The sequence below is a fragment of the Spea bombifrons genome, chromosome 11, assembly GCF_027358695.1.
Source record: "Spea bombifrons isolate aSpeBom1 chromosome 11, aSpeBom1.2.pri, whole genome shotgun sequence".
Taxonomy (NCBI): domain Eukaryota; kingdom Metazoa; phylum Chordata; class Amphibia; order Anura; family Pelobatidae; genus Spea; species Spea bombifrons.
Window position 1 is genome coordinate 4,713,526 of NC_071097.1, and position 27,524 is coordinate 4,741,049.

The 27,524-nt window shown below is 43.9% G+C and overlaps 1 protein-coding gene across 2 annotated transcripts in view; it reads left to right on the forward strand.

Annotated features, from left to right (window-relative positions):
- The first annotated feature begins 12,265 nt into the window (after window positions 1–12,265).
- The window catches only part of OGDHL (oxoglutarate dehydrogenase L), a 32,076-nt gene continuing 16,817 nt past the window's right edge, over window positions 12,266–27,524 (forward strand). The window contains exons 1-14 of one of the 2 annotated variants that reach the window (XM_053451240.1): window positions 12,266–12,499; window positions 16,304–16,495; window positions 18,082–18,181; window positions 21,960–22,075; window positions 22,165–22,319; window positions 22,481–22,627; window positions 23,501–23,591; window positions 23,703–23,882; window positions 23,967–24,095; window positions 24,619–24,798; window positions 25,004–25,156; window positions 25,724–25,826; window positions 25,905–26,033; window positions 26,989–27,139. In XM_053451240.1, the coding sequence (XP_053307215.1) occupies window positions 12,293–12,499; window positions 16,304–16,495; window positions 18,082–18,181; window positions 21,960–22,075; window positions 22,165–22,319; window positions 22,481–22,627; window positions 23,501–23,591; window positions 23,703–23,882; window positions 23,967–24,095; window positions 24,619–24,798; window positions 25,004–25,156; window positions 25,724–25,826; window positions 25,905–26,033; window positions 26,989–27,139 (2,033 nt within the window). In that variant the 5' untranslated portion in view covers window positions 12,266–12,292. Of the gene's footprint in view, window positions 12,500–16,303; window positions 16,496–18,081; window positions 18,182–18,265; window positions 18,369–21,959; window positions 22,076–22,164; window positions 22,320–22,480; window positions 22,628–23,500; window positions 23,592–23,702; window positions 23,883–23,966; window positions 24,096–24,618; window positions 24,799–25,003; window positions 25,157–25,723; window positions 25,827–25,904; window positions 26,034–26,988; window positions 27,140–27,524 lie in introns of both variants that reach the window. The other variant, XM_053451239.1, reaches the window with a different exon arrangement.

The following is a 27,524-nucleotide window of genomic DNA, read 5'->3' on the forward strand; positions in this document are numbered from 1 at the left end:
AAAAAGTCTTCTCTCGGACTTTTGTTTCACTCGTGTTCTAGAGTCCTTATGGATGTAGGAACGTCTACTCGTTGAGTATCAAGAATCCGGTCCGCCCGTTTCTCCTGCCGTAAAGACTCAGTCGTTGGTCTCGATTCAGGAGCCGTACGCCTGTCCCATGCGTGTTTAATACACTCACTGTATTACCCTCTACCACCTCTGCCATCTTGCCTGAGAAGACTCTTCCAAGCAATGTCCACTTGGCTTAATTAGTAGGCTATTAGTGGGTTTTTTGGTACTGGGCAAGGTCTGGCCCTCCATCTTTTTTCTCAATCAAGCTGCACAGCACAAAAAAACAGAACGTGAGTGAGTAGAGTGGGAGTAGATTTATGGTCCACGTCACCATAAATGATCACCAACTCCAATCAGCTTAATGGCCTAATGGATTTGACGCTGATCCACCATCAGCTCTCTGAAGTGTTTGATGGATACTCGATGCTCCAGTTGAGTTGCCCTGCCCTGTCATCAATTAACTGGGATTTTGGAGATGACATGTTATACATGTTAGGGGCATCAAGGCCTACAAAAAGCCACGAAGAATGAGATAGATGTCTTAAAAATGTAAGTTAATCGCAGGGGCTACAGAGGGTGGTCCGAGATGTTTTCAGTCCGTAAGTTCAGGGCAGGTAGAACGAAGTAACAAAAGTCCAAGAGGGAAAGGATAGGGACCAGTAAGCATCAAGAGGTTACTAGGATGAGAAGAATGCTTAGTCCCAGAGGTTCTAGGTTGTCCACAGACAACGGTGGACGTATTTATGATTGATTATTAATTGATTAGTATGGGACCGTCGCACTCTGCAGCGTTCGCCGAGCCATTGCTGGAGTTGACTGATCATGTGCATGGAGATGTGGTCAGCTGAACACGTCTAGCTCGGGGTGGGGGGGGAAAGGGGCAATAGCATATGGGGCAGAATCCCAAGGGGGACGCCACTATAATGTAAATGCATTAAAATGCCTGTGGCGGCTGCATTGCCCCTTTAATTGGTTCCTTTAGACCGCCTACTAATGTAATGAAGGAAGTTTTACAGAGTCAGCGGTAGATAAGTGAAACAGTCTCCCAGCAGAGGTGGTAGAGGGTAATACAGTATAGGCATACGGCTCCTGAATCTAAGATGGCACCAATGACTGATTGAGATTTGAGTCTTTAAAAAAAAATGGGCAGACGAGATGGGGGCCGAATGGGGCCGGTCTGCCGTTAGATTCTATTCTCCGGTTCGTTGTAATATGTTTGCCGGAATAAGTTTTTTTTTTCTTCTGTAAACCCAAGAATACTTTGAATTGATTGATGTAGGGGGAGGGGGAGGGGGGGTTAAAATTGCGGGAAAATAAATATGAGGCAAAAGGAAACAACGGAGGCCCCTGAGTCGTTGCAGACATCGCGGTCAGGGGGGATTCCCTCGGAGAGAAAGTCGGCTTTTAATCGCCGCGTGATGTTGATTAGTGCAAATAATCACGCTTTGAGTAATTATAATCAAACAAAGAAAGGACTTCAAAGGCTTCGTTAATAAAGCCCCCTAAAGAGCCCTTCTAAAATACCACAATACGCAAATAAATTCACTCGACTGGTGAATGCTTTTCCACGTTTGTTATTTTAACCCACTGTGATTTTATGTCGGCGCTGAAAGGGTCGAGTATTTTCCCCACTCATGGTCTTGTTGAGTTGACCATTTCATCTCTGGCCCCGAGTCCCGGGCACTGAAAGTCCAGCGGCCGCCTGATGAAGACGCAGCGGCCAAAGTCTTATGGAGCGGCAGAGTACGGGGCGCGGATGCGTTGGATACGACCCTGGATATGAAATGGTTTTCCTGACTGCTTCCTGCAGAGGGCCCCGGTTGGAGTCCCAGCTTCAAAAGACAAATTGGTGTTAAAAGACCTTTCGGCACCACATGCCTATACAATCAAATTAACCCCTCTTATACTGAAATTGGCCATGCCATCTCTACCGGGTAGCAAGTGCATGTATGCACTACACAAGTTGGCTGAGAGGGGTTATTACTGTATACGGCACTGGGGGTTATATTACTGTATACAGTGCTGGGGGTTATATTACTGTATACGGCGCTGGGGGGTTATATTACTGTATACGGTGCTGGGGGGTTATATTACTGTATACAGTGCTGGGGGGTTATATTACTGTATACAGCGCTGGGGGTTATATTACTGTATACAGCGCTGGGGGTATATTACTGTATACAGTGCTGGGGGTTATATTACTGTATACAGCGCTGGGGGTTATATTACTGTATACAGAGCTGGGGGTTATATTACTGTATACAGTGCTGGGGGTTATATTACTGTATACAGCGCTGGGGGTTATATTACTGTATACAGTGCTGGGGGGTTATATTACTGTATACAGCGCTGGGGGTTATATTACTGTATACAGTGCTGGGGGTTATATTACTGTATACAGTGCTGGGGGGTAATATTACTGTATACAGCGCTGGGGGTTATATTACTGTATACAGTGCTGGGGGTTATATTACTGTATACAGCGCTGGGGGTTATATTACTGTATACAGCGCTGGGGGGTTATATTACTGTATACAGCGCTGGGGGTTATATTACTGTATACAGCGCTGGGGGGTATATTACTGTATACAGCGCGGGGGGTTATGTTACTGTATACAGCGCTGGGGGGTTATATTACTGTATACAGCGCTGGGGGTTATATTACTGTATACAGTGCTGGGGGTTATATTACTGTATACAGCGCTGGGGTTATATTACTGTATACAGCGCTGGGGGTTATATTACTGTATACAGCGCTGGGGGTTATATTACTGTATACAGTGCTGGGGGTTATATTACTGTATACAGCGCTGGGGGTTATATTACTGTATACAGTGCTGGGGGGTTATATTACTGTATACAGCGCTGGGGGTTATATTACTGTATACAGTGCTGGGGGTTATATTACTGTATACAGTGCTGGGGGGTAATATTACTGTATACAGCGCTGGGGGTTATATTACTGTATACAGTGCTGGGGGTTATATTACTGTATACAGCGCTGGGGGTTATATTACTGTATACAGTGCTGGGGGTTATATTACTGTATACAGCGCTGGGGGTTATATTACTGTATACAGTGCTGGGGGGTTATATTACTGTATACAGCGCTGGGGGTTATATTACTGTATACAGTGCTGGGGGTTATATTACTGTATACAGTGCTGGGGGGTAATATTACTGTATACAGCGCTGGGGGTTATATTACTGTATACAGTGCTGGGGGTTATATTACTGTATACAGCGCTGGGGGTTATATTACTGTATACAGTGCTGGGGGTTATATTACTGTATACAGCGCTGGGGGTTATATTACTGTATACAGCGCTGGGGGGTATATTACTGTATACAGCGCGGGGGGTTATGTTACTGTATACAGCGCTGGGGGGTTATATTACTGTATACAGCGCTGGGGGTTATATTACTGTATACAGTGCTGGGGGTTATATTACTGTATACAGCGCTGGGGTTATATTACTGTATACAGCGCTGGGGGTTATATTACTGTATACAGCGCTGGGGGTTATATTACTGTATACAGTGCTGGGGGTTATATTACTGTATACAGCGCTGGGGGTTATATTACTGTATACAGTGCTGGGGGGTTATATTACTGTATACAGCGCTGGGGGTTATATTACTGTATACAGTGCTGGGGGTTATATTACTGTATACAGTGCTGGGGGGTAATATTACTGTATACAGCGCTGGGGGTTATATTACTGTATACAGTGCTGGGGGTTATATTACTGTATACAGCGCTGGGGGTTATATTACTGTATACAGTGCTGGGGGTTATATTACTGTATACAGCGCTGGGGGTTATATTACTGTATACAGCGCTGGGGGGTATATTACTGTATACAGCGCGGGGGGTTATGTTACTGTATACAGCGCTGGGGGGTTATATTACTGTATACAGCGCTGGGGGTTATATTACTGTATACAGTGCTGGGGGTTATATTACTGTATACAGCGCTGGGGGGTTATATTACTGTATACAGTGCTGGGGGTTATATTACTGTATACAGCGCTGGGGGTTATATTACTGTATACAGCGCTGGGGGGTATATTACTGTATACAGCGCGGGGGGTTATGTTACTGTATACAGCGCTGGGGGGTTATATTACTGTATACAGCGCTGGGGGTTATATTACTGTATACAGTGCTGGGGGTTATATTACTGTATACAGCGCTGGGGGTTATATTACTGTATACAGTGCTGGGGGTTATATTACTGTATACAGCGCTGGGGGTTATATTACTGTATACAGCACTGGGGGTTATATTACTGTATACAGCGCTGGGGGTTATATTACTGTATACAGTGCTGGGGGTTATATTACTGTATACAGCGCTGGGGGTTATATTACTGTATACAGTGCTGGGGGTTATTACTGTATACAGAGCTGGGGGTTATATTACTGTATACAGCACTGGGGGGTATATTACTGTATACAGCGCTGGGGGTTATATTACTGTATACAGTGCTGGGGGTTATTACTGTATACAGCGCTGGGGGTTATATTACTGTATACAGCACTGGGGGGTATATTACTGTATACAGAGCTGGGGGTTATATTACTGTATACAGCACTGGGGGGTATATTACTGTATACAGCGCTGGGGGTTATATTACTGTATACAGCGCTGGGGGTTATATTACTGTATACAGCGCTGGGGGGTTATATTACTGTATACAGCGCTGGGGGTTATATTACTGTATACAGCACAGGGGGTTATATTACTGTATACAGCGCTAGGGGTTATATTACTGTATACAGTGCTGGGGTTATATTACTGTATACAGCGCTGGGGGTTATTACTGTATACAGCGCTGGGGGGTTATATTACTGTATACAGCGCTGGGGGTTATGTTACTGTATACAGCGCTGGGGGTTATATTACTGTATACAGCGCTGGGGGTTATATTACTGTATACAGCGCTGGGGGGTTATATTACTGTATACAGCGCTGGGGGTTATATTACTGTATACAGCACAGGGGGTTATATTACTGTATACAGCGCTAGGGGTTATATTACTGTATACAGTGCTGGGGTTATATTACTGTATACAGCGCTGGGGGTTATATTACTGTATGCAGTGCTGGGGGTTATATTACTGTATACAGCGCTGGGGTTATATTACTGTATACAGTGCTGGGGGGTTATATTACTGTATACAGCGCTGGGGGGTTATATTACTGTATACAGCGCTGGGGGGTTATATTACTGTATACAGCACTGGGGGTTATATTACTGTATACAGCGCTGGGGGGTTATATTACTGTATACAGCGCTGGGGGATATATTACTGTATACAGCGCTGGGGGGTTATATTACTGTATACAGCGCTGGGGGTTATATTACTGTATACAGTGCTGGGGGTCATATTACTGTATACAGCGCTGGGGGGTTATATTACTGTATACAGAGCTGGGGGTTATATTACTGTATACAGCGCTGGGGGGTTATATTACTGTATACAGTGCTGGGGGTTATATTACTGTATACAGCGCTGGGGGTTATATTACTGTATACAGCGCTGGGGGTTATATTACTGTATACAGCGCTGGGGGTTATATTACTGTATACAGCGCTGGGGGGTTATATTACTGTATATAGCGCTGGGGGGTTATATTACTGTATACAGCGCTGGGGGGTTATATTACTGTATACAGCGCTGGGGGTTATATTACTGTATACAGCGCTGGGGGTTATATTACTGTATACAGTGCTGGGGGTTATATTACTGTATACAGCGCTGGGGGGTATATTACTGTATACAGTGCTGGGGGGTATATTACTGTATACAGCGCTGGGGGTTATATTACTGTATACAGTGCTGGGGGGTTATATTACTGTATACAGCGCTGGGGGATATATTACTGTATACAGTGCTGGGGGTTATATTACTGTATACAGCACTGGGGGTTATATTACTGTATACAGTGCTGGGGGGTTATATTACTGTATACAGCGCTGGGGGTTATATTACTGTATACAGTGCTGGGGTTATATTACTGTATACAGTGCTGGGGGTTATATTACTGTATGCAGTGCTGGGGGTCATATTACTGTATACAGCACTGGGGGGTTATATTACTGTATACAGCGCTGGGGGTTATATCTATTGGTCGCCTGTGGGGGCCTCCTCTGTCATCGACCAATAAAGTACACTAGTACTTCATTGGTCGATGGCAGACGAGCCCCCTGCTGGCGACCAATAGAGTCACTCGTACGGACATTTAAAATCCTGGCGCTGCAACTTGGCCTGCAGAGACCACTGGTCTCCCCTCTTCAACAGTTTAAGGTCCGTACAAGCGACCAGTGGTCTCTCCCGGCCAGGTTGCGGCCCCAGGATTTGAAAAGTCTGTACGAGCGACTCTATTGGTCGCCGGCCCGGCCCTTTAACTCCTGACGGGGAACTTGGCCTGTCTCTCCGCTCCATGTTTAACTCCTGACGGCGAACCTACAGATCTCCGCTTCCGTTATCTACTCAGCATCACAGGGGTTAACGGGAGCGGAAATCCATAGGCCGCGGGCGTGAGCCTATTGGTCGCCTGCAGGGGCCTCCGCTCCTCATGTAAGCTTTGAAGGATTTAGGTGTGATGAGTGACAGGTGTGAGGGGTGTGAGAGTTAGTGCTGTAGTGTGAAAGAGTAAGTATGAGTGCTAGTGTGTATGAGATACTGGGGAGTGGGCAAGAGGCCGGGGGGGGGGCTGTCAGCTCTCCCTCGCCCCCCTTCTCCTTGCAAATTACCCCAGAGTGTAATTCGTTACCCAGTAATTATCAGAGATATCAGCTATCCTTTCGACGCCTCTCTTCCATTCACAGACTATTAACCCCGCGTTCTCCAAGCAATTACCCGTGGGTTATGAGACACGCCATATGTGAATAGTTCATGAGATATAACAGATGTTAAGAACGGTGATGGAGACAAATGGGGCTGTCACTTATAGTATTCAGTCTATTCATGTTATCAGTGAGGTGTTGTGGCCTAGGGTGGCAGGTCCAGTGGGGCGGTGGCCCGGCGGGAGAGCAGATTGCCCTCTTGGGTGATAAAGCCCCCCGGCCCCCCGGCTGCTGCTGCTGCTCAATGGGCTCGTTGCATAGAAGGGGTATTTAAATGGTGGGGGGGTTTAATGAGAGGATGGTAGATAAGTGGAACGGCCTCCCAGCAGACACGATCTATGACTGATTAAGGTTTGAATCTTTACCGCAGGAATAACAGGCCTGATTGGGTCTTTTTTTAAAACTTTTTAACCTATTGAGTGAGGCATTTAAAGGCAGACCAATGCATTCAAACTGCAAGGAGGGATATAAGGCTGTGGGAGAAGGGACAGTTGGCAGGTATGCTTGGGTGCCAGGCTTCCTGTAATGCACCCCTTGCAGTGTTTCAGCACCATAGACAGCGGCTTCGGCCAAGCCCCGCCCCTCCCCACGTCTCCGCCCCGCCTCCCTTCTAATTAAACGCAAGGCGTTCGGCTTTGTGACGTCACAAAGGCTGCTAAACCCAGCGTTCCATTGAGTCCCGGGCTCCAGGTAATGATCTCATCATGCAATGCATCCCAAACAAGGACCCCCACACGGGTGGCTCGAGGGCTCACATTCGTCAGGACCCCCCACACGCAGGTGTTTACATAGCTGTTCGGCTAGGAGAGGGTTAATTCCGGGATCCCCTCCCCTAAGCTCCATCTTTGCTTCCCATGCAGGTTTTTTTTTTTAATTTTTGCTGTTATGGCGCAGAAAGCCCTGATTAACCCTTACATTTCATGATAAATAAATCTGGAATTGAGTGGATTGCAATATTTTGTATTCTTTTTTTTTTTTCTGCTGCTGACCCTAAATCATCTTAAAAAGTAACACCCCCCCCACCCAATATCCCCTGTTTAGACCACAAAATACTTGGTTGTTAAGTGATCTGGTATGTGAGTGACATCATAAGCTAATAGATTATACGGCTATTAGGTTATATATGTTATTTATGAGCGCGGGTGGCTGTAATGCAATGTGCATTGTGAAACATGAATGTTTGCCCACCCTGACATTGCCATTTGGGTATCAGAACCCATTCGGCCCCCCGAGTCCGCATGTTAAGACTCAGACCTTAATCAGTTGTCGGTCTCGTCTTTCAGGAGCCGTATGTCTATCCCATGCATGTTTAAATCCCCTTCACCCGCCATATTACCCTCTACCACTTCTGCCGGGGCACTGTTCCACCTATCCACCACCCTCTCAGTAAAGTAAAACTCTCTTCACGTTACATAAGGATATAATGCCTGTATGCTGGGGTGTTGGGTGCCGATTATCAAATTCAAGCTTTTTAATTCCATGCCTGACCTTTTGTGAATATATTATATATATATAATAACATATAACGGACAGATTTAACCCTCCACGCGCTGTATACAGTAACATAACTCCCCCAGCCCTGTATTTAGTAATTTCAGTCGACAAAAACCTGATTTTATCTCATTTTGTCCCAATAAACTCACCTGGAGGCTGCCGTTGTTACCAGTCATGTGATATTTTGGGCGACTTTCTCCAACACCACACCTAGCTGCTGCTTTATGGCGATGCTAATGAAGTCCCTTCCTCTATAGACTCTCATTAGTTAGAGTCTTTCTGGGTGGTTAACACCGAGTCATTCTATTGTTTCCCAGATAAGGCAGTATGATAAGAAGTCAGCGTATTGTCAGCGGGAAACTCATACAATTTACTAATTCTAATGCTAAAAATGAGGCAAAAAACACTATTTTTATAATCTTATTTGTAATTCAATGCTAGTAATAAAAAGAAAAATAACCGGAGGTCCCCCGTAAGCGCTATTTTCGTAATTATCTATTTGGTATAAGGATTTGCAATGATCTTGAATATATTTGTATTTTTTTGGGTTTTTCTTGTGATTTTGCAATTTGAATTTGCTGATTCAGCCAATATTTTTCTGATTGTTCTTCCATTAAATCAATTAAATACATTATTTTTTTTACTTTTATGGCTGCTTTTTGGGTTAAAAAAAAAGCAGATAATCTAGAATCGACCTCTCCGCTAAAACATCATAATACTTTCCAATAATGCTGAATTTTGCTGGACAGTCCTGATTTCGGGGGTTATGGGCCTGTTTCAGGGGTCCTCTGAGCTGTATAATCATCGCAGCTCCCACGTGGCCACCTTGTGATGTTTTGCAGCCGAGCCCCCCTCGGTGGCTCTTCAGGTATGGTGAGTGGGTGGCCCAGCGTCCAACCTTTGAATAAGTGGTGGCCCCATTTTTAGTGCTCTGTCTAGTAAGTAGGCGGTTAGAGCTTCTTCTGAATGGTTCACCGCTGCCATCTAAATGTGATAAAGGGAGAATACGTTTAGCGTTCCAACACCTGCCGGTTGGGCGTCTCATTCCAAAACGATGCGCCCTTCTGGGAAGACTTTCCACCATAAAAGTTGGGCATTGAAGTTGGCCGGTTAGGCCTGGCTTGCAGCCAGCATTCCAGTCAGTCCTGAGGACGTTCAGATGAGGTTGAGTTGAGGGCTCCCTGCTGGCCACTCAAGTTCACCCCCACTGATCTTACCTTCTGTGTGGACCTTGCTTGCACGTGGTCATTGTCATGCTGAAAGAAGAAAAGGTTGCCACAAAGTTGAAATAATCAGTCATTGGATTCTGTACCCTTAAGATGTCCCTCAGGGGCCTGGACCTAGCCATGAAAACAAGTCCCCAGACCATGTTCTCCATGAGACTTTACAGTTGGCCTTGTTCTGGTTGGACTGTGATTGGGCAAGGTGTGGTTCCTCACTCTAGAAAACGCTTTTCTCCAGCGTTCAGTGGTGGTGAGCGTTTATGCCACTTGTCTCAGGCCTTGTCTTGGAGGCTGGTCGACCATGGAGTTCAACGCTTGGCACTTCTGTCCTGTGAGCTTGTGTGGCCTCCTACTTTGTGGTTGAACGTTTCAATTCACAATGACATTTACTGTGGTTGACCAGGACAGCCCTACCAGACCACGAATGTGAGAAGCTTGTTTAAAGGGTGGCATCCTATAATTTATTATACATTGGCCATTCCATAGAACAATATCATCATGAAGCTGGTGGAACTGGCAGAAATAAAAACCTAACCTACCCGCCACCAAAGCCGGAAAAAGACCAAAAGGGAGGTAGATGAGGCAACCATCCTCATCAGCCCTCGACAGAGTGTCGTAGGTTATAAATGTATGTAAGTAATGCTCTACGTCCATGTTCCTCCATCATCGCCTGGCCATAATCAAACACCGGCCCCGTCGCTGACGGCTTTGGACACAATGGCTGAATCCCTACTAGTTAGAAGGGGTGTCCACATACTTGGACATCTCGGGAACCACATCCGTAAAGCGTTGGTGTCTCAACTATCACCAGAAAGCTGGACTTTAAGTCTGAACCCCGTATCTACGAGGGCCCCCACAGCGCCACTCCTTGCTGTTCCACCTTTCATGGTCTGAGTAGAGCAGAACACTGAGATAGACTTCACGGCCCAGCCCTCTTCTGGCCACAGACCCGCAGAGGTGGAACCCTACTTCCTAAGGTCCTTACTAAGGACAAAGGGGTCCCGCAAGTTGTTCTTGGCCCCCAACGGCAGTTCTGATACTTGATACTTAATGCATTCAGTGACAACGTATCAAGAACATGAGGCGTCATCTCTATTCTGGATCCACCATGATTGATTGAGTTGATCGTTGACGCGATGGCCGTTTTCTACCAATGTGTCCCAGGCGACATTGACTCGGCTGCCAGGAACAATAAAACTCAAACTTTATCCCAATGAACGATATTATTTTCATTAAGATTCAAAGAGGGGGCCGGGTAAATGAATTTGTCTCTTTACCGGCTCGCCCCCGCATCGCAAATCTCTCAATGATGAAATTAATTTGGGAAGGCGCCACTCGGCGTTGGATTTAACGCAGACCGTCCTTGAAATTGCAAATTTTACGAGGAGAATCATTTACTTCCTAAATGATGTCATAACTAAAATAAATTCCCATATCCTTGCCTTATCCATGACTTGGCACATCTTGGTAATGAAGCCCTTTTTATTTTATTTTTTTTTTACTTTTTTTGACTAATATGCCTCTTAGTTCCATATTTTTTAAAGTTATGACATTACTTACACCTTCCCGGAACGGCGAGGTCTTGCCAGCCGCAGGCTTAATGAAAACAAAATGTGCAAATTGATATTTTGGCTGAGTTGTGCCGTGGACATCAATTTTAAGAGGAGCCATTTTAATTAAATCTCAGTAGATCATTTGAAAAAGCGACTTCGCGTTTTCTGTATAATTTACTCATCTTGGTGACCTGAACGTTTAGTATTTAAAAACCATGTCCTACAGGTATTTTGGAATGAGGGGTTGGTTGTGGACAGCCTCGTATTTTGGCCTTGGTTGGATGGTGGCACCATCTCGCTTGGCTGGTTGGGTTGGTAAGCCCACCATCGCACCTTTTGGACTCTTCGGCCTGGACTCTTCCTTTTTTGTTTGAATCCTCACATTTAAAGTGCCCTAGTCTATGGCTTGTGGTGGTGGGGAATTTGTAAAAGACCAGCCATGGGCTTGGGCTGTGATGACACTTTTTGCATTAGTCCATTTTGTCGGATGGCTCACTAAAACTGGAGCCAGGTTCCAGAAGTGGTTGAAGGGATGGTCCGTGCCTTTCAGCCACTACCCCCCTCTGAAAACTTCAGTGGGTCTTCTCTTCAGGGGAACCTAGAAGATCCTTAGGCTTTGGCCTGGGAGGGAAGGGGCCACATACCCCGGCCAAGGGCAGTGCAGCTCCAGAAGAGCAAAACTGAGGACCTGGTTTCCACTACTTCATGGTCTTGGTTGGTGTAGACTCTTTACCGCGTTTCTAAGGAAGTTTGCCCTACCAGACAGTTGGCTCCCAGGAGTACCCCTTATGAAGTCATGTCTCCATGCTCAGAACTTAAGGTTAAGGTTTTCAGGCCTAGGGCAGCAACCTCCATAAATTCACCACTAGGTGCACCTCGCTTATAACATTCATGTATTTGCTCATAAAGTCAACTGAACTAGTTATGTTTCATAGACTTTGGCCTTACCGGGTTTCCTAAATGATTCACTAAAGTTGAATATTATCCTCTCTATGACCCGTAGGTTGGACCGGAAGATTTGGTGTAACACGAGAGTAGCCGGTATACACTGATGTTGTTTTTTTATTTTATTGTATGCTCACAGGTCGCAAAGAAGGTTCTCAATGAAAACAAAATGAGTCGCCTCAGGTCACTCACATCCAAATTAAAACCCTACGGCGTTGGTCTTCTGGTGAAGCAGACAACTGCCCCGAGGACCGTACTCTCAAGATGTTGCGTTCATTCTTCGGGAGGCAAAGAGCCGTTCTTAAGTGGCACCAATTCCAGTTACGTGGAAGAAATGTATTACGCATGGTTGGAGAATCCGAAAAGTGTCCACAAGGTAAATACGCTCTAAAATGTTTTGTGTGTCCGATGCAAGCAACATAATAGGATCTGGGGAAGTTCTTAAAGGTCCTGTTCCACATATGTAGCAGGCAGTGATCGGTTGTTGCCGTATAAACGGGGAAAAAAAAACTCCTTAAGAGTTTGAGACTCCAACTGTAAAATCACACATCTAAGGGTTAATTTGCCAGGGATGTGCAGTTAATGCTTTATCTAAATGGGGTAGAACTTTAACATGTCTCTAGCGGACAGCTGAATGATCCATCAAACTGGGGCAATTCAATTCAAGCCTCTATCCATATTCCTACAGTGTCAATTTTTTATATTATTATTATTATTATTATTATTTATTATTATTGTTTTATGTAGCGTCATCAAATTCCGTAGTGCTGTACAATATTACAGGTTCTGCTAATTGTGTAGTACAAGATCAAAAATGTATCCCAAGGTATAGATCAAAATGTATCCCAAGGTATAGATCAAAATGTATCCCAAGGTATAGATCAAAATGTATCCCAAGGTATAGATCAAAATGTATCCCAATGTATAGATCAAAATGTATCCCAAGGTATAGATCAAAATGTATCCCAATGTATAGATCAAAATGTATCCCAACCATAGTTAGTGTATCATTAGTGGTTAACCTTAGGTTAAGTTTTAGAATTTGACAGCAAGTAAGAGCAATCAGTCGTCGGTATCGTCTTAGATTCAGGAGCCATATGCCTGTCCCGTGCGTGTTTAAATTCCCTCGCTGTATTAACATCTACCACCTCTGCTGGGAGTCTGTTCCACTTATCTACCAGCCTCTTTGTAAAGTAAAACTTCCTTTACGTTAAGGATATAATCCTGCCTGTTCTGGTGGTTGCTAATTATTGCAGCCTCTCCTGGAAGTCATTCAAGCTATAAGTTAAGCAGATATCTGGATGTCTTTTTTTTTTTGTTTGTTTATTGTGAAGAACAATTGTTCATAAAAGGCAATATTTTATGTTAGATTTTCTCTGATACTCTAACTAATGATGGGAACTTTACCGGGTTTCCCTATATAAGGCTTAGCTTGTAGTCTTATCCATCCGACGGCTTTTCTTCTGGCCGTTGAGAGGATTCCTTTTATTCTCCTGTTGCATTGTATCTCTGTACTGAAAGTCTCTGTATTGTAAAGTGTTTATGCCTCATAGCTAAATTTTCCATTTGTAATGACTGCGGTGTATTTTTTTCTTTTAAAAAAATCCTATTTCTTACATTTTTTATTTTTTATTTTTTTTTTTACTCAACAAAAATCCAAATACCTTTTTTTTATTTTTTATTTTTTTTTTTTTTTTTTTTTATATACAAATTTGAGATTAGGGGAAAAGTGCTTTGGAGAATTGAATAGAAAACAGGAAAAAAATCTTTAAATTATGCTGATTTAATAGATAGCAAATTTATAGTATAAAATGTTTTAAAACTGTAGGACTCTCCGATTTTAGGATTTCATCATGTGATCAAGCTCGTGAAATATTTTTTTTCTATTAAGGAATTTTGTTTGCATATAAGGCTACATTTATATTGATATCATAAGTGGAGGACACTTAGTTTAGGAATGAGAGCCAACTCAAGCTCCTTCTGTGTGACACTGCCGGTTGACTCTTCCACCTTTAGTTTGTCTATCATTTTTGGGTATATTCACTAAAGAGAGTTTTTGTTTTTACTAACCTCGTTATTAATGGCCAACACTGGTCATTTTCTTCACCAAGAAGGGCTGAGATGGCCCTGTATAATGGGTAGCTCAATGGGTGAGGAGACTTTGAAAGATCCCGATGATTTGACTATATACAGGACCAGCCAAGCTTTTCCTTCAGCGGAAGCTCGCTACGGTTGGACCCTCGTCATTAGTGGAGAATTCAATGAACTCAAACGCAACTCTCCCTTTAGTGAATGGACCTCTTTCTGTAGATCAATGGTAAAGAATAGGCAATGTTTTGATGATTGGTCTACAGCTTCCATATCCTTAGTCAGACATTTCCCAAATAATTATTTGTAAGGCTCATGGTAGCAGTAGATCAGACTGAGCTTTACCCATGGTATACCCCCTTTGTTGTATGTGTGCGTTCGGCTGTAGGGTGAAAACCGTTTCCAAAACCAAGACTTTGTTTTCCTACTTGTTCTTTTTGTTTACACCATTAAGTCTGGTGCCTGTTGAGGAGGACACATGAGTCTTTCAATACAAGGCAAGACACAGGTGTTCTCTTCAAGAAAGACCACAGTCATGCCAATACTGTATAGCATAACGTAGACTATATCCGCTTAGACCATTCAACATTTTCATTGCAAGTCTCTTGAAATAATTGGCCTACTTCACTAAGATCAAGTGAGTACCTGCGAGAGGGGGGAAGCTTGCTCCTCTGGCCCTAAGGTAATCGGAAGCCCAAGGTCTGAGATGCACGGATTATGTCAGTGTCACAGGGGAGCTGGATTCCTAGAAGATTGTGTTGGGAGAGTCTGTGATGCCTTATGGCTCTGGTCTCTCCTTTAAGATGTCAGTGGTTCTCCCCATAGTACTTTGAGAAGGACCAAGAAGATCCAGCCCTTGTTTAGGCTTGGGCTTAGAAGGGATGGAGAGTTGAGACATATCTGTTTGGTGATGACCTATTCAGGGGCTTTCAAGGTCTGGGTTCCCGTTGTGGCTCTTCGTCAAGCTTTTGGATCATCTCCTCACTTCTTCACAATGAAGCACCCGCACCTTGATGGGATCTAAGATCCAGCAGTATGAAGGGTTAACACGATGGTTTGTAACCAATTGTCATCTGATTCATTGCTTAGTTTATGGAGTCTCTCATGGCGCAGTCAATAAAATCCTTGAACTGAGGATAGATGGTGCAGGATTGACAGCCTTAATGGCAAGAGGTCTAAGGGTTATGTTTCCAGCAGATAGGACTATGTCAAATGCACGAAACCCTGTTAATCATCTTTAGTAAATAAGGGCTCCCTTGGCGCAATATGTTGTTGAGTAACTACGTATTCAGAGATGGGAAATGCCTCGATGAATAAGAAGCTATGGATTATACCATAACTTCATCGCAGGTCCTGCAGACGGTTTATTTGTGTTTTTTTAGCAAGGCTATTGAGAAGAACTTTGAACTTTTTATAGTAGTAACAATTTCAAATTTGTTTTATAAGCTCTTTTATGTGACAAAAAAAAGTCTAGTTTTTCAGTTCTCCGTGTGTTGTTTAAAACGTCTATCCTTAGTTGGTCTTTGGCCTAGCGAAACATGTCGGCCAAATGTCGTTCTTCAAGAGGAACAGCCTCTCCCTGTGTCCCTCTCTCCTCTCCTGATACTGGGTACAGTCCTTCATGGTGTTAATGGACTGGTTGTTGAGGTCGTATCCTTTTAAGCGGGGTGTTGAGCAGTGCCAGCTAACGGGGAGAATGGCTTCCAGTTATACAGAATAGGGGATGTCTCTAGAATTCCTAGAAGAAGAGGGCCTTTGGCATCCAACACTACACGCTTGGTCATTGGTCACCATCAAGATACTTCATAGCACATTTTGTAACAGATAAGATTCTAATCTAATGTTTTACTCCAAGAAGAGTTTTTGGTTGGCCAAGCTCGCTGGAGTTTGTCCCATCATGATACATAGTGGAGACTCTGCAGACCACCACTGTGAATGGAAGAAACCCTTTGTCCAGCCTCTCCTGCATCACAGCTAGGATGACTTTATCAACATTCTACCCTAGATTCTAGAAATGGGTTTTCTGAACCTTTTAATTGTTCAATGTAGTGTTGACTGAAACTAAGTATGATTATTCTTTCATGTTTTGCAGTCATGGGATGCGTTTTTTCGGAATGCCGAGGCTGAGATGCCGCTTGGTGGCACGAATCACGTCGCTTCCTTGGTTGACAAAGATAATAAAACCTCGTGGACGCTTGGTCAGGGTCTTTCCATGGCACCAGCCAAAGCGGAGAAGCTGGTGGAGGACCATTTGGCTGTCCAGTCGTTGATCAGAGCCTATCAGGTATGATTTATCATGGGTAAAAAAAACCAAGAAAAACGTTGTTGGCGTTTGTAGAATGTCCTCTCATTGACCTCTCTAATTCTACCATTAACCACAATAGTGTGGTGAAAGGAGCCATAATACCTAAACACAGCATTGGAAACATCATTTATAGTACTGTTTAATGTCCAAATGTCCTGTTTAATGTTTGTGTGTCGCTTTTATATGATTAACCATTTAGCTCCCTTATGGACGTACAGACATGTCCACAAAATAGGTGCCGGGATGCCTTTTAGGATGTACCTGTACCTCCTGACTTTTTTTTGCATCGACAACCTAGCCTCTCTCCTGTCCGCAGAAGCTATCCTGCTGACTGATTATGTGTAACAGCGCTTGACGTGTAAAGATTGCCATAGGGGGTCTGGCAGGCCCCTGTAATCTGGAAGGGGTCAATGCTGACACCCACGGAAAGTTCACTGAAGGACAGGCGAGAGGCAGCAGGGTCTGTCTAGACCCTGATGGATCTGATTGCTGCCCCTGCTGGCTGATCGTACACATTGCGATCAGCAAGGCAGGGCTATGGAACTCTGCATGCTGATTAGATGGAGACGCAAAGTTTCTAAGTAAGTGGAAAATAGTATTAAGAACCCCCAAATGTTTAATAGGACATCTGATTGTCTACTGCCTCTTGGTCATCTTCTGGTTTTCACAAGAACTGTGCATGTAGTAGCCTTTTACCAGGAGTTTCCAGATTTCTCTAACCCATATCTCCTAAATGTCCCATTTTTAGTGGAACAGTCACCATGACAAAGGTGTCCCAATCAGGACAAGGGGGTATGTTTACTCGAGTAAGGGTTCTTCACCCATCAGTTGGCGAAGATAATCAATGTCATTATCTATAGCAAATTCTATTTTTACTTTTCTGTCTTTATTATCTGATGATGTAATGTATAATTGATTACAGATCACATTATGTACTCCACAGACCTCAACAAAAGTGTTTCCGCTTCCAGACGTTTATTTTTTTTTTCCTTCAAAAAAGGGTTAATGGCAAAAACCAGCCCGCGGGCTCACTCACTGCTTATCCCTCAGGGGCCCGGGGCAACTACGTTCACCCCACGACCCCCAGACTTTATTCGCTGCCACCACCAAGTTCTATTTATAGTTCCCAGGTTCCTGTTCTTATAGTCTGTGGCCCAGGCACTTAAGGACCTGGGTCGTAAAACCCAGCAGCAAACTCCTGCCTGATATTTTAATGTCTCATATTTTGCTGTAATGGCACCATGTACGTTAATTGTGGCCACCATCTGATTAGAAGCATACAGGTACCATTTTGCAACCCCCCCCACCCCCACCCGTGCTCTCGGACAGCAGGTAGTGAGTAGGACTCATTGGAGGAAGTTTTAGGAGAGGTCTGTGCCGGTGGTTGCACAAACTGACTGTGGGGTCTGTTGAGTTGGCCCAAGGAAGAGCTGCCATTGGACCCCAAAGGTAAACTTAGGCCCAAAGCAGATGCCCCCTTTTGCCCTTCGTCCTGGATAAACTTTAGGCATAACGTACGTTTAGAGAATGGAGAGATGAGCTTCGGGTGTTTTGCTTACTTACAGATCAGGGGCCATGATGCTGCAAGTCTCGACCCTCTAGGCATTAATGAAGTCTTCTCTGATGGTTCCTTGGATGAACACGCCATTGGGCATGCAAATATTGGTGAGCGTTATTGTGTTCTGTTCCGTGATTGATTTTTCTTGTATATTTTTTTTGTTTCCTTTGGTTAATCCTCAAACTGGGCAGATCCGTGGCCATCATGTGGCTCAGCTGGACCCTCTGGGAATCCTGGATGCAGACTTGGACTCGTTCGTTCCGTCTGATCTAATAACAACACTTGATAAACTGGGTGAGAACTCGCCTGATATGCCTGAAGGTGGCGGCAGGTCGCTTTTGGTGGCTACCTTTGTCTGCTTGGTATTTTAGCTGCCATTTGCCCCCCCTCCCCCGCTTTGCATATATGTGCCTCCTGATTAGCATGGACCTACAGGGTCTACAGTATTGTCGTCCTGCTTGTATCTGGCATTGCTGTCTGTTGTGTCGCTTGTCTTTAGCTGTTCCTTTGGGCTCTAAGATACAACCTTTACCACGGCTGCTGTAGATAAAGCAGAATTTGACGATAAAAACCTTAATCGGGCCTTGGTCTCTTCATAATATACCCATCCGATGCATATTTGAATTCCCTCGTGTATTAACCTCTACCATCATATTGAGATGCTAAATACACCATATGTCCAAAAGTATGTAGACACCTGACCATCACACCTATCTGAGCTTAGGGGTGAGCCTAGGGCTACTGGTGACTGGGTTCAGGATTTCTTCAAATACCAAAATGCAAACTCACTCTAACACACACACTAACACCCTACACTGACACACTTGTAGCCGCCGTTATGGCGCCATTTTGGAGCTCGTTGATGAGGTAAAGTGGGCGGGACTGTGTGTGGGAAGGTACATATCACTGACTGATAGGTAGAAGTAGAAAAAAATGGGGGTTGTCTCATTGTTGAGACCCAATAACCTGTGGGAGTTTTTGCTTACTTTTCCACGCTGGCCGATCAGGATTTACGGGGCATTCGATATATAAGTGCGCTGGCGCCATTTTGACTCGTCGGTAGTAGCAGTTACAGACTGATGGGAGTTTAAGTGTGAGACAGTGACAGCTTAGCATTGGCTGAGATTGATGCTCGTTACTCATGTACAATACTGCAAGTTAATGAATAGTTTATTTTGGTGCAGAAAATGTGCTATTGTGTGGTGGATTGGAGAAGCTGTAGTGACTACTGTAGAGTAGAAATAAGTTGCCCGTTTAGGCTACCAGCCAAACCTGTAATTTGTGGACAGGTCCATTTTTTTATATCTTTCTATCATATCATCTATTATCCTTCGTTGATAAATATTGGTGACAAAACCAGGCATTAAAAAATGTAATATTGCTCCACGGGGCTGCATGTGCCTATGGTGTGCCGGTGTCTGAGGCCTGCCCAGGCCCAGGGCTCTACTACTCCTGCTGCTGCTGCATTTAGGGACTTGATAGCCAACTTGTGACACTAGATTCGCAAGGAGGCTTAATGTAAGGTGCCTTCAGCAGCACGGACCACCATTACATTGTCACCTATCTGGGATGGTCAGGGGTGATCAGAGGATCTCCCCACCCAGACCATGCACCCCGCTGCCTGCAAAAGTGGGGCAGCTACCCATGACAGTGGGACAGTGCCTGAACATCATGACTGTCCCACAGAATCTGTGCCTGTTGGGAGGTAATGGGGTCAGGCCACCACCCACCATAGCTGAAGAACCACCTTGCGGCACTCAGCTGCTCAGCGTCACAAGGAGGCCACGTTGGAGCAACATAGACCTCCATCGATTTTTAGGCCCATGAGTCTGGGATCTCTTCAGCTAGCACATACGCGAATCCTCTCGGTGGAGGGGGGTCACTGATTCTTTGGTTCTGCTGGTCACTGGATTGTGAGACAGGCGCCCTATTCCCCTCTCACCCTCCTACAGATTTAAGCTACGGTAAATCCTCAAACGGGGCAGTTCCATGGCCATCATGTGGCTCATCATGTTGGGTAGTTAAATAACTCCACTCACCCTGAGTCTGGAGAAGCTGCCCCTTTCGCCCCATTACAGCCCTTCCCGACTATGCCTACACTTGCCCATCGTTTGCTGGTTAGTTTTTTTTTTTTTTGCTTCGTTCTTCTTTCTTGTTGTCCTCGTCCCCTCCTAAGAAAACTCTGCCCTCTTGTATTTGTCTTCGTGGTGCGTCTCTAGGTGCCGAATTTTTATATATTTTTTTTTTGTTATGGATTTTGAACTTTCGGTGCTTTTTTTTTTTTTTTTTTTTTTTTTTTTTTTAAACATAAATACCGGTTTGGTTTGTACATGCGTCTCTCGCGCTGCCCACGCCGGTTCCTGCACATGTTCTTGCCCTTTCCCGACGTGTCTGGCACAAAGGATGCTTTTTTTTTGATGCCGGTTTCTGCTTTAGCGACGCGGGGCTGTCTCTCCAAATGCGAGATGTTTTCCGAATCCTTTCTTTTATTATCTCTCAGGGCTAAGAACTGTCTCTCGCCGAGAAGCCTCCTTGAGTGATTGATGGTTGTGTTTTTGAGTGTAAGGTATTGCATCTGTCATGAAGAGGTGGATGATCTGCGCTGGCTGAATAGTATCTCGCATATTAAAGCCACGGATTAATGAGCTCCAGCTGCTTGCAACGCTTTGAAAAGCTTTGTTGTTTTTCATTTTACCAACTTGATCTTTTTTTTTTTTGGAGCTTAAGCAGGTGATATATGATTTCATTCTTGACTGCGTAGATTGATAAGCGATCCTAGAGATATAGAACATGACATTCCTATCGTTCATTATAAGCAAGGAGAAGACAAATAAAATCAATGTTTCATGGTTGTTGACGTAGCCGCGTGACCCGTTCTTCTGAGTTTGCCGACGGAGCGGAATCTAGAACGGTAACGTTCCGGATCGGTGGTCCGGCGCTGTCCTCTTTGATACATAAAGTCCCAAATATCCATTAAATGTTAATGAAAATGTACACTGCAGCTGACGTTCAGGTTTGCATCAGATCTTCAGGGTCAACGCCGTAGACAGTCGACCTTCCTAAGCCTACAAGAATAGTCTTTAACCTTTTATAAAATATCTTTTTTTATTTTTAATGGAATTTGTGTAGTGTCGTGTCGGCTTGTTGTCTTCATTCTTTTAAATACTGGAACCGTGATCTAGCTGTCCGGGTATCGATCGTGAAATGCTTTGTTTTAAGAGGACGGTAATTCATAGGGTATTTAAACTGTCAAATGCAGTCAGTTTCCATTAGGATCTGACCTTTTTAGTGGGCTTTTTCGGTAATTTTGCTATTCTTTTTTACTCTGAAAGACACCAAGGATACGTCTTGAGTGTTATAAATCCAAACTCCTAGGCCCTCGCGTCATTGGGCTCCAAAGAACATTGATACTCCAAGCATGGACGTGAAGACTTATTTCTGTCATCGGCGTTCCGACATAATTCAACCAGGGAGGGGGAGGGGGACAAATCCAGCCACGTGACCCCGTAATAAACCAGTGGAACCCATTTGTCAGACCGTGTGCACAATGTAGGCTGCCCGGAACATCTAGAACATCTGGTGGCTAACGGTTCAGATACTGGCCCAAAAATCACAGCAGCCTAGGCAGCTATTGCCCTCCTGCCCCCTTTTGCCAGCTTTAGCCTTTCTATTATGTTTAACCTCTTGCTGATGATTTAGGATTTCTTTTATTTTACTTTTTTCTTTTAAAATTCACATTTTTTTTTAGTTTTCTCTGCATATTTTAAGTGACTCTTTTGTTGGCCTGCTGCGTTGTCACCCTCTGCCTGTACAGTTGATTCCCGAGCTTTGCTTGACCGGATATTATCTTTTTTTGCTTTTGTTCTATAACTTGGCCCCCAACAGGGTTTTACGGTTTGCACGAAGCAGATCTGGATAAGGTTTTCCGTTTGCCAACCACCACTTACGTTGGAGGTAATGAATCGGCCCTCTCGCTCCGAGAGATCATCAGGAGGCTGGAGGTACGGCTCTCCATTTATGTTCTTCATGGGTTGCTTTCTTGGTAGGAGCGACATGACCGTATAATTATGTATTTTTTTTTATTATTAAGGATTCATATTGTCAGCACATTGGGCTAGAATTCATGTTCATCAATGACGTCGAGCAGTGCCAGTGGATCAGACAAAAATTTGAGACTCCGGGTATTATGAAGTTCACAAACGAAGAGAAACGCACTCTCCTGGCGAGGCTAGTACGTTCCACCAGGTATCTCTTCGTAATAGCCACGTGTTTTATTGCCTATATTCAAATTTTCCAGCTTGGTCTTGACCGTTCGATGGTTGATAACCCGGATACGAGGCAGCCTGGACCTGTTGTGTTGATGTGGAGAAGACGTCTGCGAAGTGTTTTTGTTTGCCCTTGTTTAGGTTTGAGGACTTCCTTGCACGCAAATGGTCTTCGGAGAAAAGGTTTGGGTTGGAAGGCTGCGAGGTGATGATCCCAGCTTTAAAAGCAATTATCGACAAATCCAGTGAGATGGGAGTGGAGTATGTGATAATGGGCATGCCGCATAGGTAAGGCTTATTGTATTGTTTCTGTTATATACAGGTTTCCTCTTAGAGCATAATACGGATACAGAAGAAGCCTTATTTCACTAGATAGTAAGGCAACAACTTACATAAAATATTATTACATAAAGTTAATTTGTGTCCAAAATAATTTTCTTGACTTTATTCAGAAAAATAGTGTTGTACAGAAAATAGACAATTGATTGTTGTATGGATCACTGAAAGAGAAGCTGAAGTTACATGGAAGAAACCTTAGCCTACTATTTTTTTTCTTTCTTATGCTAAATGGCTGATGAGAATACCCAGGGTAGGCTCCCCAGAGTTCCTCTGGGGTGTGGCTTCATGTTTGGGCAGGGCAAATGGGTAATATGGGTGGGGCTAACACTTGACAGGCTTTAGTGGGAGGTAAAGGGGTGGGGAACAACCAGAACGTTGGTAGTCGGTGGGTGCGTCCTGCCCGGGGAAACTGACTCGGAGACCCAGGCAAGCAGATCCTCACCCAGAGACTCCAGGTCAAACCTAGAGCGTTCCCAAGCATGGCAATAGGTAAAATTGATTTATAATATTTGTGGAAGAAAGCTCTAATTTTATACACTATGTACCTACATTTCAATATATATTGTTGTCTGGTTGAAGAAATGTTGGAGGAGGAAACTATTCTATAAATGTAATTTTCTTACAACAAGCGGTTAACATTCTCTGTGAGGCTGTTATGTCATATATAAAATAGATAAATATACTTTAAGGCAAAGTAGGTTTTGGGTATTTTCCCTAAAATACTGGAGAATTCATAGAATGTTTAATTTTCTGGAAGATATCAGACTCTTCGAAATGTCACTCAAATGTATTGCCAAATGTGTCATTCTCTTTGCTTGTCAGGGGCCGGCTTAACGTGTTGGCCAACGTCATTCGTAAAGATTTAGAGCAGATCTTCTGCCAATTTGACCCCAGCCTGGAAGCTTCAGATGAGGTAATTTTTTTTGTTTTTTTATATTTAACAACAAAAACGGCTTACTTAATGTTATAAATTGGACCATATGTATACAAATCCTTAATGGTATTGGTTCTTCTTCTACTCCAGGGTTCGGGGGACGTTAAGTATCATCTGGGAATGTACCACGAGAGGATTAATCGCGTCACAAACAAGAAGATTACTTTGTCGCTGGTTGCCAATCCTTCCCACTTGGAGGCTGTGGATCCAGTGGTTCAAGGAAAAACGAAAGCAGAACAGTTTTATCGAGGGGATGTTGAAGGAAAAAAGGTTGTTACATTGATTGAAATCCCAAGGGAGCGTAGAGGGAGTCACCAAGGTGATGCACAATAACACAATTTGTATGTGCTGCAGGTGATGTCCATTTTACTTCATGGAGATGCGGCATTTGCTGGACAAGGTGTCGTCTACGAAACGTTCCACCTCAGTGACCTCCCTTCCTACACTACCAACGGTACCATCCATGTTGTTGTGAATAACCAGGTAAACAAATATAAAATTGACCTAATCATTGCCTCTACTACCAAGCTAAGCAGAAGAAGTGGGTCAACCTTAAGCCACCATCCATGATACTTTTACATTTTTTCATGACCAAAGACGAAGCCCCAAGTGGTCTTCTTGAGGCGTAACATCGAGATCTGAGGATGCTCATAACATTTGATTGTGAACATGTAACTACCTGGTGATGTGAGGATTATTTGAGGTGTAGATCAGAGGAGCAATTATAAGCATCATGTGATTTATGTGTAGATTAACAAGAAATGTTATATTTTCGGTAAAATAAGTAACCTCTTGTATATCTAATACCAATACGCTTCTTGTTATTACAAAACATGCACAGTACATTTAGGGTTACATGCAAACTTTTATGCACAGTGTCGTCTCAGTAAGCCCCAAACATGTCAGAACCTAACCAAAAGGTCTGGGATAAAAGTGACATTGTCCTCAACGTTCTAAACCAAACCTTGTGGACGTATATGTAATGCGAGGTTTGTCACCCATCCAGATCGGCTTCACTACAGACCCTCGAATGGCACGCTCTTCCCCATACCCTACAGATGTGGCGCGGGTGGTTAACGCGCCCATATTTCACGTGAATGCAGATGATCCCGAAGCAGTTATGTATGTGTGCAACGTGGCTGCGGAGTGGAGAAACACCTTTCACAAGGACGTGGTGGTGGATTTGGTAAGTGACTTCCTTTGTTGTTAATATCAAAACTTATCTAACTTATTCCTCTCTCACCTCTCTCACACATAGACAGTGCCAGATTGAGACGGGTAAATCATTATATCTTTGTCTGCATCTCATATTAGACATCTCATATTAGACAATAATGAAACATTAGTAGTGTGGATAGAGGTCACCCTCGCATGTGCCTGTTCTTCTGCAGGTCTCTTACCGTCGCAGCGGACACAATGAAATGGATGAACCCATGTTCACGCAGCCTCTCATGTACAAACAGATACATAAGCAGGTCCCGGTGTTGAAGAAGTACGCCGACAAGATGATTGCCGAGGGCATAGTTTCCTTACAAGAGTTTGAGGTACTTGTGACTTCAAATATTGCAAATACCAGTTTAGTACAGTAGTCTCATCAGGAGACGCATTTAGTTAGAGGCTAGAAAAAAACAAATATTCCATTGCCCTCCTAACCCTGTGAACACGAGAGCAGAAATGTCCTCTATGTTTTATTGGAAAACAAGCTCTATTTTCTGAAGAAGATATATAGAAAAATATTAACTTTAAAATGGTTTTTATTTTTAAACAATAACATTGTCGTTATGTAAGTTTGGCAGAATGACCATGGAATTGTAGACCTCTTGATTTGATAAAGTTAGGGGCTAAAAAGGGAATGGGACCTTATGGTGAAGGACCATGTGGTGCTTTGGTGGCCTCTTTGAACTATCATGATCATATTTTTTGTAAACTTTTTAATTATGTTCTAGATTGATTTTTTATTTATTTTTATTTTAAAGTGGTGGAATTCTGCTAAATTCTGTAAATTGATTGCACCAATATAGACCTGTGAATGTTGCCCCCCCCAACTCATTGGTCTAGTAAGGTGAGCAAATCAGGATGATTTTATTCCTGCGTAATGTTTTATCTCTCAGGAAGAGATAGCGAAGTACGACAAGATCTGCGAAGAATCCTATACTCAATCCAAAGATAAAAAAATTCTCAATATCAAGCACTGGTTGGATTCTCCATGGCCAGGTGAGAGAGGAGAGATTTGCGTTGATTAGGGTGGCTAAACAGGTGGTTAAAATGTATTATACCCTCCTTGGCTTCCAGGATTTTTCACTTTGGATGGGGAACCGAAAAGTATGACCTGTCCCCCGACTGGGATACCTGAAGATATGCTTTTGCATATTGGCACTGTGGCCAGCTCTGTGCCCGTAGATGACTTTAAAATTCATGGAGGTGAGTGAAGTCCCTGCAACTTTTAGTCTACTAGAATGTCATTTTTGGTTAGGCTATTAATCACGCTTAAAAAAAATAATTGAAATACAACGGTTAGACGTGAATAAGACTGAAACAAAGACAAATGAGGCCACTGGATATCTTAAATAAAAGATGTCCAATCTAAAGAAATTTGAAGAGTTACAAAGCCATTTCTAAGGCCCTGGGACTTCAGTGAACCACAGCAAGAGCGTGGTGAACCTTCCCAGGAGTTACCGACCCGCCAACGTTCCTCCAAGAGCCCACTGATGACTCTTCTAGGAGACCACAAAACAACCCAGACTAAAATGTAAACAGCTGGAAGCCTCAGTTGCATCCGTTAAGGTCAGCGTTCAGGATTCCATTGGGGGAGGGGGGGGAGTCGCAAGCTGAAAACTACTGCTCACCAGAGAGAACATAAAGGCTCATCTCGCGTTTTCCAAAAAAACATCTTAATGACCCCCAAGACTTTTGGGATAATACAAAAAATGGGCAAGTGTAAGGATCTGAGCAACGTTGACGAGGGCCAGATTGTGATGGCGAGACGACCGGGTCAGAGCATCTCCAAAACCACAGCTCTTGTGAGCTCTTCCTGGTCTGCAGCGGTCAGTACTAAAAGTGGCCCAAGGATATAAAAGCGATGAACTGGCAACAGAGTCATAGGCGACAAACGAGCTGCTGGAGCTACTGGAGCTCAAATTGCAAAAAAAAAGTGCCAGACCAGTCAGGGTGCCCAAAGACTCTACGTATTTTTTGTCTTTGCCCAGTTAACGGTCAGCGTTGACTGAAGACTTCACCCAAAATAGTTGGTGATATTTTGGTGCCACCTATGCCATCAGTTGAAACGTTTTAACAAAGTACAGAATGATCAGGGGAACATGTAATAAGCCTCTGTATTATATCGCCGGCATGCTGATTGAACTGTGCTCGATTCCAGGGCTCTCTAGGATTTTGAAAAGCAGAATGGAAATGACAAAGAACCACGTCGTGGACTGGGCGTTGGCGGAGTACATGGCCTTTGGATCGCTACTGAAAGAGGGGATTCATGTTCGTCTCAGTGGGCAGGATGTGGAAAGAGGAACCTTTAGGTAAGTGGCCGTGCCAAGGGTATGTTGGCTTGCCGTTCCTGCCAGTTCATTTAGGTGTTGGAAGGTTGGAACCACCTCGGCCTAGGGCGACCACACTTTATTTATTTTTGGAGTTTAGGGACGGCAAAAAAATTACTTTGTAGAGTTTGCCAGTTTTCTTGATTTGTGTTATTTTCCGAGAACCAGGAGGGAGCCCTAATGAAAAACAAGCAGAAAGCTCTGAATTTTTGTTTGAATTTAGTTTTTGTCATTCTGTCACGCTTTCTCACTCTTTCGAATGTATCTCTACCCTCTTTCTTCTTGTTCTCTGCTTCTTCTCTTTCTTCTTTGTGCTATCTGCCTCTTTATTCTTTCTACTCCGGTGATCAACTACTTGCGGTGATGA